General features: G+C 43.8%; 1 protein-coding gene across 3 annotated transcripts in view; it reads right to left on the reverse strand.

Moving 5' to 3' along the window:
• Window positions 1–16,819, reverse strand: part of LOC133128132 (protein jagged-2-like) — a 44,007-nt gene that overhangs the window by 21,176 nt on the left and 6,012 nt on the right. For all 3 annotated transcript variants that reach the window (XM_061241437.1, XM_061241435.1, XM_061241436.1), the window contains exons 3-5: window positions 9,090–9,144; window positions 3,755–4,009; window positions 1,193–1,253 (exon numbers count right to left, since the gene is read on the reverse strand). In XM_061241437.1, the coding sequence (XP_061097421.1) occupies window positions 1,193–1,253; window positions 3,755–4,009; window positions 9,090–9,144 (371 nt within the window). The remainder of the gene's footprint in view (window positions 1–1,192; window positions 1,254–3,754; window positions 4,010–9,089; window positions 9,145–16,819) is intronic.

The following is a 16,819-nucleotide window of genomic DNA, read 5'->3' on the forward strand; positions in this document are numbered from 1 at the left end:
CAAGGCAAACCTGACCTTGCCACACAGCACACCGTTTGAAAACCACTGATCAAAAATATTCTGGCCCACAACAGGGGGCGCTAAAAGGGTGATCTCGCAGTCCTCCGCAGTTCGCACGAACGGGGGTCTCCCCAGCCAAAACAGGCAGGAGACAGGAAGTGCCAAGGAGGGGGTGGGGGGAGGGTCTGCGCGTCACTTCTGGACAGGAAACACGGCGCAGAAAACAGTCTGCGGAGACCGAGGGACAGGAAGGGGAACAATGGCCACTGGATGCAGACCGGACCCCGCGGGGGATGAGGAGACGGGGGGGGCTGGGAGCGATTAAGAATGCCCCCCGCCCCCATCTCAAGTGTACCACTTTCTTACAAATCACATGCAAAATACAGCTACTCGGGAATGTGAATGCAAAGAATGCTATGCATGGGAGAAAATCATGACATTATTTAGCATGACTTTTATCCAAAGCAATGTATAGTTGACTAAAGCAGGGGACAATCCCCCCCTGGAGCAATACAGAGTTAAGGGCCTTGCTCAAGGGTCCAACAGCTGCATGCATCTTATTGTGGTTACACTAGGGTTTGAACTACCAACCTTCCAGGTCCCAGTCATGTACCTTAACCACTAGGCTACAGGCTGCCCCCTAAATACAACACCCTTGTCAATAAAGGTGTTTTAAGGGAATCTCTGCCTTGTTGAGACAAGTACAAATACATGCACACATGCATGCAGGTATGCACAGTCATGAGTTCACAAATGAGCACACACCCTGACGCAGCAAGCAATCACTTGCTCATGCAAACGCATAAATAAAAACACAAACAGAACCATAGGAACAGAAATGAGCTGTGTGCAGGCAGGCAGGTAGACACGCAGGCACAGTGTTCTGCAGGCAGGTAGACACGCAAGCACAGCGTTCTGCAGTCTGCCCAGGTAAATCAGGGGGATAGACCAGAAGCAGCCAGTCGGAGTCAATTTGAGCCCATGAGAGCGTCTGTCCACCTACCTGCGTGTCTGTCCGCCCGCCTACGTGTCTGTCTGTCTGTCTGTCTGTCTGTCTGTGTCTCTGTGTGTGTGTGTCTGTCTGTCTGTCTGTCTGTGCAAGACTGTCCGTGCGTGTGTGTCCCGGGGCTTCCACCCACAAGGGGCACTGCTGCCATGCGAAGTGAGCATTGTGACAAGGACACGGACTTACTTGCATTCTCCCGGCGTGTCGCATCCACCATGCTGAAGGCTACAGCCCTGCTTGCATATCGCTGTGGAAACAGAGAAGGGGAGAAGGCATGAACAGTTAGTTTACCATTTATTTACATTGTGCTGACAAGCCATCTCATTCTTTCTGCCTGGGTTATCATAAGAACATCTCTCAGACATTTCACATCTTATTAGCATGTCAGTAATGTATGCAGGTGTCAGATGATGTTGTGCATTAAAAGCCAGTAAAGGATCTTTAAATCTATTCTAAAATTAACAGACAACTAGTGCAGGGCTGAGAGGATCGGGTAACATGTCCTCTGTATTCTGGCTGCTTCATTTTGTACAAGTTAAAGCCAACGTATGTTTGGGAATACTGCAGAGCAGTGCATTAAAATAATCTAACCTAATGCACTAAAAAAGGCCAAACTTCAGAAATAATCTTAATTTATGAAGTCTGAGAACTCTGGTTGCCAATGAAGAATATCACCCACATTTTTGACATGAGATTACTATTAGAAACCAGCAAATGTCCTTTTGCAAATGTCTGGATGCAATGACCAAACCCTTTTTTGTTGTTTCATATTCAAAACTGCAATTCTAGGGAGTGGACAGCACCATTTTCACCAGGTAGGAAAGAGATATAGAATTGGGTGTCATTGGCATAAATAAGCTTTAATACCGTGTTGCCTAATTAACTGACCCAGGGGTAACATGGAGAGGGCAAAGAGCCAAAGTCCCAGAATGGTTCCCTGTGGAACTCTGCATGTTATGTCAAACTTCCTTGAGGTTTGGTCACCCCCAAAAAAACATAGAATTTTCTCTCTAACAGACAGGAACTAATCCAGTTAAGTGCTGTGTCAGAGACCAACCCATTTTGGAAACACAAGACAGATTTAGTGGTCTATAGTGTGAAAGGGAGAAGAATCAATACACATCCACACTCAATTGAAGGTAATTTACAACATTCACCAGGGCAGTCATTAAGCTGTTGTTCTTGGCAAGTCATTTATGGCTTAAAAACAATTTCCTCAAAAATCTTGCTTAAAACAGGATTTGATATGCACATAAATGCACTTATCACAGAATAATCAAGGTGATTTTTCTTAAGAAAAGGTTTGAAATGGTTATTCTCAGAGCGGAGGAGACACAGCCTGTTGATAATAAGAAATTTACAATGTTTAAGATGCCATCTGAAATGCAGTGGAAGACATCTTGGGGATGTTATCAAATGGGGAGAATTTTAGCTGTGAGACAATTTTACTTAATATCTGCACAGCAATCAGGTCAAATGATGCCTTCCATGGAGAGCTGGGTAAATCTAGTGCCCAGTATGGCACCATTTTAGCTATTTTAAGCCTGATAGGAATTACTTATTTCCAAGACAAGATGGCCTCTAACATTTAAAGGAAGATACAAAGCGGAAATATTTAGCAGGGGCTGGGTTTAGGGGGTTGTTGATAGCAGAGAACAATATCCACAGGTTATCACTGTCATATTGAAATAAGAGTGCCTTGATTTCCTTGCAGCAGTTATAGAAAGTCAAATACAAGTCAAAAATGTATCTGGAGTTTTGTCTCCGTTTAAGTTCTGTTTATGGCAGTTTCTTTTTCGTTTTCTGATCTAATCATTAATTCAAAGGGCTTTCTGTTTGGATGAGACCATTAACTTTAATGGAATTTATATTGTTTATACATTTATCAACAGCCATCAAATTTGGAAGATGTTTGACAGTGTGTTCTGCCTTCTTACGCATAGTCAAATGTACGAATGGTCTGACACTGTAAGATCAATAGCAGAAGAGTAACATTTACAGACGGCCTCTAGATCTAACTAGGTCAAGCCTGTGCCAAACCTTTATGCATTGGCCCTGTTGAAGTCAACAGAATGAAGTGGATTCATGAAATCCATAGCTCTTTAGCCAGAGACATTACATAATCAGTATGAAAATGTAAATCTCCAGCCATTAGAATTCTCAAATTCAGTCGATATAATGGATACATATTTGGGTAAAAACATGGACCTCTGCTCCCTAGGAGGCCTATATACAGTGACAAGCAGCACAGGTGTATTGGATGACTCGCATTCCAATATAATTGCAAGATACTCAAATGTAGAGAAATCCTCAAAAATAATTTGTGTGCAATTGTAGGTATCTGCATAAATTAAGGCAACACCCACTCTTCCTAGTTAAGGTTATGCTGTCATTAATTAAAATGAGGAGAAATGGAATGCTATTTCTCCCCAACCGTGTCTCAGTTCAGTTCAATCAAGGTAATATCTCTGAAGATGATCAAAGAGGCGTGCGTGAGGCCCAAATGCTCCACCTCCACGACCCTCCCCAATTAGCCAGGATACGCTCATGAAATACCCTAGCATACAGTATGTTTACAATGCACATACAATGCAGTCCGTAAGTATTTGGACAGTGAACAGTTGAAATAAAAGCAATCACTATGTGCTTAAAGTGGAGACTTTCAACTTTAATTTGAGGGTTTCATCCGTATTGGGTGAAGTGCGTAGGAATTTTGTGTAGCCACCTTCGACTTCCCCCAATACTCACGTATTTTACAGTCTGGGCCCTTCCACCCCTCTATGCATCCCCTGTTCCCAAACTGGTCGCACACAAAGTGGCCGAAGTAGTTATCCAGTGGCCGGCAGTGCTTGTTGCACTTGCTGCCGTAGTAGTTCTCGTCGCAAAGGACACGGATGTGGTACTGGAAGCTGGCGGTGGGGCCGTTGTACTGGATGGCCTGCCAGTCAGTCCCGGGGTTGATCATCCCAGTGTGGATGCTCCTCTCAATCAGCAGATGCTCATCTGGAAAGGAGGCCACAAATGCGTCAGCAGTCTGAAGCGATTGTCTACCGTACCAATCCACAGTCACCACCCAGCCCCCCTATTAGACCAACTTCAGTGTGAAACTAGGCCTTCATTCCAACAGACACCCACACACACACACAGGCATGGACACACACACAGGCATGCGCACACACACAGGCATGCGCACACACACAGGCATGCGCACACACACAGGCATGCGCACACATACAGGCATGCGCACACACACAGGCATGCGCACACACACAGGCATGCGCACACAGGCACACACACACACACACAGGCACACACACACACACACAGGCAGGCACACACACACACACACAGGCACGCACACACACAGGCAGGCACACACACAGGCACGCACACACAGTAGATAGCAATGCAGAGGTAGCAGACCCAATGGACCATGTTTTGTTTACTGCAATGAGTCAGAGATAACACTCTGTAGCAAAGGTGCAGATGCTGATGTGGATGCAGTTCATCTGGCACTGTTATTTAATCTGATGAGTATTACCTTGTGTCAACAATATGGCGATAGATAGAATTTTCCCAGTTTTATTTTTTTCACAGTTTTTTAAAATATTATCTGTCAGCTTCGGGGGAAAAAGTCAGCATGCGGCATACAGCGCATCATCTGCATTTCTGAGTAGGTTATACGGGTTCAGACCAACCCCTAATCTAGTCTCCGACTATTCCTTTTTCAAGTAACCCCCTCCCCAGGCTGGGTGGAAAAAGAAAAGGGGGCAGGCAGAGATGGCAGAAACATTCACTTTTCTCAAGAGAAAAACCAAGAGGCGCCGCCTAAAGCAAACTGGAAATGAGCCCCCTACCTGTGCGAACACACACTAGTGCACACTGACTCACGCACACACACAGTGCATAAAAAAACAATTAAACAGGCTTAAATCTCTCAGCTTCCCATTAACCCAGAGCCATTCACTCATTCCCTGGAGTGCATATTTAATTCAACTCCAAGTCGCACCACGTATATGGGCCAGAATGGGTTTATCTGCATTACTTCCTGTTTTCGATCAATATGGTCACATAATATACAGTACTATATATAGTTAAAACTAATGGTTCGATGATATCTGTATGAAGTAGTTTGCGATGGCATTGCTTTAGCAGCAACGGTTCCTTATTTTGTAACGTGGGGCGGCTCTCTGGAACACGATCATGGTTCTCGGACCAATACTGGTTAAGCAGTCACTCCATATAGGCAACGCCCCTCTCTGTATACAAGCAACTACAGTATAACTTCTGCCCAGCATACAACCAGCTAGGGCTATGGTGTTACAGTGATGACAGAGTAGCGTTTTAGCTAAAGAAATAATGTTTCCAACGGCATATAGTCCCAACCGTAACCTTTGTCAGTACGTTATTCACCGGCAAAAACAGTTCTTGAAACTTTATGCTTAAAAAGTCTGGTGGTTTCGATGTTTTACAATTCTTATGGCCTAAATGTAACACTGGAGGCCTTTACTCAGAGTAAAATTGCCTGATACTTGGTGGTGTCCATTATACCTTTTCCTTGTACCTTTTACTATCCTCTTTAAGCATGTGTTAAGAAAAGGGGGTGGTACTTAAGGGGCTAAGGTGCCTGTATAAGAAGTACAGCTCAATGATTAAAAAACAACTTAACACAATACACAAAAGCAGTATGTGCAAGTGACTCACTGGCGAGAGCAGAACGCAGCAGACTGCAAATCTGCCAAAGTGTCACACGAAGCTTCGAAACAAGTGACGCCTCTAATCGTAACTCTCACCCACAATCAGACATTCATCAGCCAGACCGGCAACGGAAGAACGAGATTGCCCATTTTCCATAATGATAGAGACAGCTTCAGACATATGGAAGCTATGAATCCGTGTATTACAGTTCAGATTTTAGTAATAATTGGATGCCTGGAAAACCAATGGAGCAATGTGAAAAGTTTTCATCGAATGCCACAATGGGATAAAATTTGATGAAAACGCAATTAAACCAAGATTGACCTTGCATATCAGCACCCAGTTACCACCAAACAACCACAAAACCACAACCAGCTACATTGTCCTGATCCCACTTTCCACATAGTTGTTTGAAGGACATGTTTGTGGCCAAAGACAAGAAGACACTTTATCATAATTCCCATAACCTTTAACAGGGTCCTGGTCTGGAAATCAAATCAATATCATACTCAGAACGCAGTTTTGCACAGAACTGACTCACCTACAGCACAGCACAACACAGCAGGAGAAAAATCTCTACCGTAAACATGGGGGCTTGTACTTTCCTACACCCTGCTGTGGTACACCCCATTCCATGCACACAAACACAAACACAAACAGGTACACATACACAGTTACATGAACACACATAGAAATATGCACAGATGCATGCACGTATATATGCAGACAAAAAGCACACATTCAGACACATGTACACACACACACACACACACACACACACACACACACACACACACACACACACACACACACACACACACACACACACACACACACACACACACACACACACACACACACACACACACACACACACACACACACGACAATGCTGGAGGAATTCAGTAAGAATAACAGAAATAGCCAGGCCGCTTCCTGGTAAAGAACAATGGCGCGCGCCTCGCGTCGCCGTTCTGTTTTGTGTCCAAACACGGAGTCGTCCAGCGGGCTTCCTGCTCGCTAAGCACAGCACCGCAGGCCCTTTCCTGAGAGCCCAGGGCCGTACCTTAAGCCCCCATCCCGTTCCCCGGCCTTTCAAACACACGCCCGCATTCCAACCGCCAGGCTGCGGTCGCAAAACTCACTGCTGTAGCCGACAGCTGTCTGGACCGTACTGAACTGACAGACATTAGCAGCCAGTAATTAATAGCTAAATGAGGCGAGGAGACAGACAACCGGCCCCGGCTGCCCAAAAAATGTGCCATTGCGGTTACTACAAAGGTGAAATCCCAGGGAAATCATGCTCCCAAACCCCCAAAAACTGCGATATACTGTAGTGTACACTCCAAAAAAGACTGTTGTGACAAGTGTTTTAGTCTTGTAAGGAAACTTAAGAGAGGAAGATATTTTAAGTAGAAAATATTAGCACTGGCAAATCTTGAAAACTGTCACCTTGTTGGCAATTTTTGGCTTGTTTAGCAAATATAAATATAAATAAGATTTTAAGCCAAAATATAAGACCAAAATATTTTTTTCATAATCAGACCTGGTTCAAATATGTAATCGTTTTGGAATCAAATATCTTCATATACTGAGCGTGTCTGGTGTATTGGAACCTATGAAATACTCTCAAAACATGCAAGCCCTACCGTCTGGGCCTCTAGGTTGGCTCAATTGCACCAGGTAAGATCAATCGAGCACAGGAAAGTATTTGAATCCAAAACAACTATGTAATCGACCCAGGTCCGGTTTTTACAGTGTAGTCTTTCATTTGAGCCCTTTAACCATGGGAACGGTGCAGACAACAGCAGGTTAATACGGAGGGACAGAACAGACTGGTCCCTCTCAGCAACGGCAGCCATTATAATCACGGACTCCCTCCTTCTCTACACGACTGCTCCATTACTGTCCAGTTGCCACAAAGCAAATACACTGAAACTTAACCGGAAGACACCGCAGCCATATTAAGTGTGCATTCTACACTACCAGCCTTACATAAAAAGCCTCCCCCATCACACCAAGCTCAGCCTAACAGGAATCCAGAAGAGGTGACACTGAGTAGGGCATCTCAACATAATTCGAATTTTTTGCTTGTTTCCTTTGCATGTAAAATAACAAGATCAAACCGTCATTAAAAATGTATGTACTGAGCTAGCAACAGCAAGGGGGGGGTTAGCACTGCAATGCAGAAGAGGGAGAACAGTGCATACCAAGCAGGACCATCCTTGCCAATCACTCTCAGCGAAGTCCCACCGACGTCCCACCGACAACCCCCCCCAAGTTGAGAACTTGGTTGTGACCAACCAATAGCAGCACAGAAATGGCTGACAAGCACACTCCAGGTCACGCCTAGTTTGGGTGGATTAAATACAGCAAAGGGGTCAGGAATGGGTCACCCAGCTGGACAGGAGTTATGTACAGCCATCCTTGTTTTAATGTATTTGTTGTATTATGTTAGTATTTTGCTGTTTTAATGTAACAGCCCTGGGACTACTGTTGAAAATGATCTGTGTTGGCTAAACGGTCACATTAACAGACATACTTCAGGATGTGCACTATCCGTGTAAAAATAAACTGAATAAAGTACTGTGAAACCGCTGTGGTCATCGTGGCCATGAGCAGTCCAGACGCTTTTCTCCGCCAGTACACCGGGCTGGACCTGCACAGGTACAGTCGTGAGTCACATACATGCTCTCCCTGCCGCTGCCCGATACAAACGCACAGATGTCAGGGGCCTGGGGAGATGGAAACGTTGGGACCGCTCTCAGCTTTTTTGCAATAATGAATAGCTCAATGAGTCACCACTCCAGGAGGGGGAGAAACCCCGTCCTTGGTGGGCCCATTCACGAAAATATGCCACGGTGCACTGCCGCCAATGAGCTCTGCGTGATCGACCTTTGATAGTCTTCCAGTGCATTGGGTAGCGTGCCTAAGCAATGCTACCGCTACCTGTGGAGGTCAGAGCAGCAGAGACTCAAGAGCAGACTGAAGACTCGCCTTTTCAGGCTGCACCTCTCCCCACCCCTCCCTACCTCCCTGTAATTTCTAATTGGCTTTGCAAGTGGTTTATTTCAGCTCTCACAATTGTGTATAATTTGTTTTATTCTTACTAGCTTTGTGTTTGTGAAGACAAGGGTTTAATTGCTACCTTTTTCTTTCATCTCATCAGATTAACCTACAAGGTCCAAGTTCTTATCTTTGTGGTCATTCCAAGCACCTGGAACAGTACTTCCCTCTAGGGTACTTGTCCCTGGTTAGGGTTATGCACTTGGCCTGACATGCGGTTGAACCTGCGCATGCAATTCAGGCATGGAGTCCACACCTGCCCAACCACCATGACTCACACTTCTCCCCCGGTGGGGTGAGGCAGTGGAAGGGAACCTACCGTTGCGTGTGACGTTGTCCCAGTCCCAGGCTTCCAGCATGAGGGTGTACTCCCGCTGCAAGGGAAGGGGAGAGGAGTGTGAGAGAAATGGGAGGCATTCCTACCCACACCTGCTGGTTACCACAGTAACACAAACACAACACAAGATCAGCCATACTTCAATACATAGCAATCTAAAAGCTGAACTTGTAATCTGCTATTATAATGCAAAAACGTATGCATTATCAATTATGTACATATTTTGTAAATGCATTTTATAGTTGAAATTTGATATAATGCAAACATTTATTGACAACAGGATGTTTATGGGTTCATGACTGCAGAATCAAGTATCATCTTGAAAAATGACATTTTCCAATCTGTTTTGCAATGTATTCAAACCCGCACATACGAACGTTTAACTATCTCAAGCACCATTGTTTTAGAGAAAGTCAAAACATGATTTTATTTTTACCCAAATATTCAGTAAAACCTATATGAATACATATTTACCATTCATAACATGAAAAGGGTTGTCTGGGATAGATTTTCTGACAGCACCAAGCGATGATTTAGGGTGATGGTGAGGAGGTGGAGGCTGTATCAGTTACACAGCTCTCCCCTGGAAGACAGGGCCATCCATCAGAAATGCAGGCTGGGAACAGTCGGTCCCAAGAGGAAGCCCTTAAAATACTGTATGGTCTCACAACTGTAATTTAGTGCATAATTACAATACAGCACATGCTGGTGGTGGGGGCGGGGGTTTCTAATGAGCCATTGGTCCACCTGGAGCTCAGCAGGAGAGTTGGGGGACTGTGCCTAAACCAAAGATGCAAATGTGTAATCTGACCTAGACCAACAATCATCAGGGGCCACAACTTTGAATTATACCAACTAACAACATGTTGTGCAAAATTTAAGTTGAGGTAGCTTTTTGTTTTTCAGTGCTTAACCCTCCCTCCACCTTTCCAAATCTACCAATCATACATAGGGCCACCAGTTTGTCTCCACGAGGTTTAAGTTTTATTTGAATGGTTACCCTCAAGTGGTCCCCATAGGCACTCCAATGGCACAGTTAAGTGACCATTCATACAAGTTTCTAATGGAGACATGCATAAACAATGAGTTTACCTAATACGGGGAAAGTCAGGAAGGAACATGAACATGAACATAGATTGAAGTTTAAATGCAACAAATGGCATGTCTTTGAGCCAGTGATCCACATTACTGAAACTGGATCGATTCTTATGTGACGACAACAACTGTGGTTGTTAAAACCAAATGAGAGCCACAAGTGAAAGGGGACAAGGAAGAGGTGGGGCTAGTTGATGTTAGAGCAGAGACAAGCAGAAGAGGCAGGATCCAGACTAGAGCAGGGTAGTATACCATGATTAGGATTATCAAATGCAATAATAGTCATTGTGGTTTATTACCATGCTTTCGGGTAATTCCATGTTAAATCCACACTTTTGGACCGGATCGTCACAGATTTTAAAGGTAAGATAGTTTGAGTGATTATAATAGGGGTGGTTTTGGTTCAAGGCCAGGTGAAGACCAATACAATTATATAAGAACCATTTATCTTCAACCTGCAGTAAAGGAAATAGGGCAAGTCAAAGTCATGGAATTACGCAAATTAGTGCAAACTCTGGTAGCCCATATCTCACTTATTAACAATCTGAGAAAAGTGTAATTCAGGGTTTCTGACATGCCCAAATCAGCATGACAAATCTAATTAAAATCTGTGAAAGAGTGTTGTGTTGACATGGACTTACCCTTCATCTTTTTCTCTTGAATTACAATCAGCAGCATGGTCACACAGCTTCTGTGTGATCATGCAATATGTTTTTGTCATTCACATAGAAGGTGCATAGTCTTGCTCCTGATTGGCTGTTTTATCAACACCCAATAGATTAAGTTTTTTGCCCCCCTTTTACACACAGCCTCTGAATTTTGGATGTTTACCACCACATCAGGCAATAGTTAAGGACAAAAAGATTTTAAAAATACAGTAAATTGTGGCGTAAATGACCGTTATTACATTCAATAATTACTGTTGTGGTATATCGCCTAGTGATACTCCAGACTGAGACTGTACATTAAGCAGCATGCCAAAAAATGGCCAAGGATTAAAAGGAGTATTATGGCTGTCTGGTTGTACCAGTTTGACCAGGAAAAAAAAAGGGGTTGGGTAGGAGGCTGGTCTAGCTTGACCATAGCAGATGCTTCTTAAAAAAGGTGATTATGGGACGAGGGCTTGGATCATCTGGTCACATGCAGGGTGGGGGTTGGGGGGGAGGGGGGGTGTGGCACAGGGGTCCTGACCTCACACTCTCCGGCTGATTAGCTGGATTAAGTGACAGCTGCCCAAACGGCCGGGGAAGGAACAGGACAGGAGGGTCAGCGGCCACCTTAAACTCACCGTCCCGTAAGAGCCACAGAATGAAAGGACGGCATGTTCTTGAGCTCTAAATGAGCACTGCTACAGTACAACGCTGCTGTTTTCAACTGTTTTCAGAAGCCCTAGTGTTGCGTGTCTGGACCACATTATCTCACCCTCGCCTGAGGAGCTGATAGCAGCGATTATTTATAAACACCGTCTGGGAACCAGAAAACAGGGACCACTCCATGAGGTGTTTGGGGCCAGAAGAACCTTGGCCTCTACACAAACCCCTGCAACCCTGCACAGCACACCCCCACCCACCTCATTATGCCCAGCACCCCAGCCCTATCAAGCTTCAGCCAATCACACCGCTGTTCCTGAGGCAACACAGAGATTGCACTGATCACCAGCTTCAACACAGTATTCACTACAGCACAGTAGCAGGGATAGACGAGTAGTCAGGCGATGTCACCTCCTGTATATAATGATGGAAGTCCGAACATATGGGAGAGGGGCTCCTTGCAAAACAGTAGTAGTCCAAGTGCCTGAGGGAGGAATTTGAGGGAGCGGTTCCCACGGTAGGAGCAGGAGACGGGTGGGGGTTTGGGACAGGGAGTAGGCTGATGGAGGCGGGTGTGGGTGTGGGAAAGGGATTGCAGGGTTGTGCCTTGATGATAGAGGGGACTGCAGTGTCCACAGTCCCTAATGGCCACTGAGACCTCTAATCAGGCCCACAATATGCAGGCTTTGTATCCCTATAGACAGCATATAGAGTAGCTAGAATTTGCTGGACTGAGGAGCCTGCTTTACTGTACTTCTGAGGCATTAACGATTTCCATTTCAGCCAGGTTGAACAGCAGTCCATTTTGATTTATCCATTTAACGACTTGGCTTTTTGGAATGTTTTCTCTAAAATTTAAGTCAGTTGTCTAGAACTCAACTGTTTTCAATTATGAGTAGGAATCATTACATCAGCATTATAATGTTCTGTTAAGAACAGGGGGAGGGTAAAATATTAACGACTGAATTAGAGACAAATTAGGTTCCTTTGGGGCTTTTATGTCAGGAAAAGGGAAGCTCTGCCCTGTGGTGACATAATTCTCATAGCAGAAGCATTTCCTTCCTTCCAAATTTCCCTATGAATCTCACAAAATTTACCTAATAAGTCCAAAAAATACAGTGTGTGAAACACTGCCTATATGGGACTGTCATTTAAAACAATTAACCCCTTAAGTATCGACCCTTTTTTTGACAAGCTTGAAAATGAGAAAATGGTTACGATTCTTGAACCATTTTGATTCCAGGCATAAACTTGATCTCTTCTGAAAGGTAACCCTTTGGTAATATTCTGAATTACTCCCAATATTACTAAAACAAAGTTACAGAATCTCAAATAAAGTGGAAGCTTTTTTTCTCACTCAAGAAATGTTCTGTTTTTAACTGCATACAGATTGTAGCTGTGGCTGGTGCGCTAAGAAACACAATGGAGCCACAGCCACAACACTGTACAGTTTCAAATTTCATGACAATATAACCAAAAATGAACATTCTGCAAAGTTATGTCTAGGCAGTTTGGAGACTACTCTAAACTACTTAAAAAGGACACATGGGAAATAAATTATATTATGGGGTGTAAAATACTGCATTTTGCTCATCTCAACCTCCCTCTCCTGGCAGCTATCCTCAGACAGCAACAGGTAGAGAAGTAAGTACAATAATGACAATACCATCTTGTGTACTAACTTATTCATTGAGATCCATTGATTAAAGTAGTCAAAATTCCCAAAACTCCCATCAACAAGTCAAACACATTCCACAATTTCACAAGCTATTTATTATTCAAAAGCAGGCTGACTCCGTATTTATAAGCATACTAAGTAATAATAGAATACATTAAGAATATATTTTGATGCTCACCAATATAGAATGGGGTCATGTCATTGAAAATGCCCTCTATTGTGGAGCCAATGGTATTTTCACTTCCTCAGAAATATTCACTCAGATGAGAGAAGTCATTCAAAGGAAGTCCTCTATTTAGACAAAGGCATTGCAAAATACATGTGTTGTAAAACATCAACCTTTATTGGCATAAAATCTCAGGAACTGTATTTACCCAAGCACAACAGTCTCAGCATGGATGGAAATGCTATGGTTTGTTTATGCAGGTGAAAAAAAGTTGTCACTTCAATAACATGCCCATAGTCAGTTCTTTGATGAGTTGAAGTTATACAGAATTTTCTTACCCACGGAGGGGGGCAATGCATTTTCTCTGCAAATACAGTGCCGATACTAGTCAGAGATGCTCATACATGGGCTCACCATGTTCAAGAGAGCCTATACAAAACGTAGATAATTAACATTCATATGCACAAGTACTTTTCTATAAGTATACGGTGGGGAAACAGACAACAATTTGAAGTAAACAACGGACATTCTATCCATGTTTCACCGAGTTAGCGCGTTTAATTATAACGTTTAACCTTCTTATGCATTTGGTTCGCTGGACCTTTGGTCACAAAAAGGACACTGACATTACTTTACTTCTTGTGGTATGTGGATTTCCAAAATGCAGAGAAAGTGAGGTCACCCCATGCTTATTTCACCACCCACGTTACAAAGTAAGGAACTGTTGTTGCTAATGCAATGGCATCTTAAAATTACGTCTATTCAGATTGAACCATTTTAACACTGCCAAATGGTATATCCGTTACCATAGTGATTGAAAACTGCATCGTGAAAAAATGTAAGAATGCAACAACAAAACAAAAAAAAAGGGGTTAATGTACCAAAATCCAGTCAGTTGTGGAGAAATTAGAAGTCAAAATTATAATACTTTTGCAATAAATATTTTTGTATGTTTATTTTACTCTATTTCTATAAAATATAAATATGTATTCTCTGACATTCTTGCATAGGTTGAAATGGGTCTATAACCTTTCTCTGAAGCCCTCATTCACATCCCTCTCTTCTTTCATCACTCGCTCCACCCTCCCTCAGCTCCAGTCTATCACATGACCCAGCAGTGTTACATGACACAGCCCCTTCCTGGCTGAGTGTTAGAGAGCAGAAGGACACCATTCCCGTCACCCCTGCGACTCCACCCCGACGCGGGAAGCCGTGACCTTATCAACACACTTCTCACCGTCACATCCCATAAACAGCGCCAGGGCCGCCCTATTAGAGCAAGAGGGCACAAAGGCTCGGAATCGCTCACAGAATCCTCACAACCCCCAGCCTTGTACAGTAAGAGGCCATTTTCCCTTATTAACTGTTCAATTATTGTATGGCTATAAAATTAGCTACATCAGCTTTTCCAGTTAACATCTGAAAACGTCATGCCAATAAAAGATTTCAAATCAAATTTTAAAGACATCAAAAAGACAGGAAGAAAAGAGAAAGAGAGAGATGAGGGCACCAGGTCCAAAGACACCAATATCAGGGAGACTGGTATCACAACACTTAACCAGCTGAAGACACCTTTGCTTAAAACGACTCCACATTCTTCCGATTCACCCAAAAAGGGATCGCTACCATCTACCATCCACTAGCTGTTCCTAATAAAAGGTGCATCGCACATCCCACCTCTGGCCCCCAACTGCAGTGCTGAAACCCCCATAAATTCAAATGACAGCCAGTGATTTATTGCCCTCTGACTGACAGGTTTCCCCATTCATCGCGTGAAGAGTAAATCGCTGCCTGTAATCTTCATTAATCTTAAACGTCAAGTCAATCCTGGCTTTCAGACTTACGGCAAGTGGGGGGTGGGGTGGGGTGGGGGTCAAGACATCCTCGGAGGTGACCTTCAAGTGGAGCCCGACACCAACAATGCTAGGCCAATCACAGGAGGCCAAGAATGTTCTGCGCCATTTGGCTAAAATGGGAGCATGTAGAGCCCTGTCTTAACTCTGGAAGAGGGTGAAGCAGTTTAAACAAAATGAAAACCTTTCACTGCTAAAGGCATTACACATATTATACAGCTATATGTACATCTTGACCATACATTTATATTTATTTGAGTGTGCGTTTGTACACGTCCATATCATTTTGTGCACCTGTACAGGTAGACTTGCGTTTCTGTTTATGTGCATTGCAGTTGCTGTGTGTGTGTGCGAATCCAGTCGTGTTCATGTATACAGACCTGTACGCTAGTCTCAGTGTAACTCCATGCTTTGTTTGTTTCTCAGATATGAACGACACTCAAAACCACCTCCTCTGTGATGTACAGTAGCACATCCCAGCCCGTGCCAGACAGACCCAAGTCTAGACTCTGACTGACAATGAAAGCTGGGGGTGGCCTTAGCGGGCCAGAGACACCCCTACGCTCCTACGCTATGCAATCAATCATCTGCCAGCGAGGGGACTAGGAGCTCTGTGCACCAGGGGGTGACAAAGGTCCCGGCTGTAGGGTCTGTGGAGGGCAGACAGGTCACACATCCATCTTCTCCACAGCACATTCAATATAGCCCAGCAGTCAACCCACACTATGCCATTACACACACTCTCGGGGTACACCCTTGGTGGACCTTTAGACCACACTAGCTGTCATAGGTACAAAATAGCCAAAGAACAGTGACAGCATCAAGCTTAAAGACAGTTGCTAGTATATAAACATACAGCAATAATTACATTGGCATAAACATGGATTGAGCCTAAAGATTATCTTCAATAGAAACATGCTACTATGTAGGCTACCTTGGTTTTTTTGCTGGCACCGTTTTAAAGAAAGATGCACAAAGAAACATTGCAGAAACAACCAGAGCATGTAGAAACGGTAGGCTAGGAAACCACTTTGATCAAAAAATCTAGAAGATACTTCCTTCTGCAGAAATACTGTAAACCGAACAAGCAGCTTGTGTGTGTGAATAAACACCAAACACTTCACCACCATGTAAAATGGGCCATCTGTACACACGCCGAGCTTTCAGCATGTTGCTGCAAGAAGCAAGATCACTGGCTACGAATAAGCTGAAAAATAACCGAACTCTTCCTCGCACAACAACTGAGACTTTAGGGACCATACAGTATAATGGCCGAGCACATTTCAGAAGTACACAGACATGCACATATTTCCCTCCATTTCATCCAAACAATATACAATCGAACATAGTGTGGTGCAAATGCTTTAGGTGTCAATTCCTAGATTTATCCTTGAGTTGATTAGCCCAGCTAAGGGGATCTGCTAAGCAAAGACAATCACTTAGTTAAGACCATTAACTTGAGGCATGAAGTTCCATGGTCCAGTCTCTCAAGTCTGCAGAAAATGGTGCAAAAAACAAAAACATCTAGTGAGCAGCAGTTCTTTGGGCAAAAAAAGCATTGTTAATGAGAGGTGTGAGGAGAAGGGCCAGACTGGTCAAAGGTGACAGTA

This window comes from Conger conger, chromosome 5, assembly GCF_963514075.1.
Source record: "Conger conger chromosome 5, fConCon1.1, whole genome shotgun sequence".
NCBI lineage: Eukaryota > Metazoa > Chordata > Actinopteri > Anguilliformes > Congridae > Conger > Conger conger.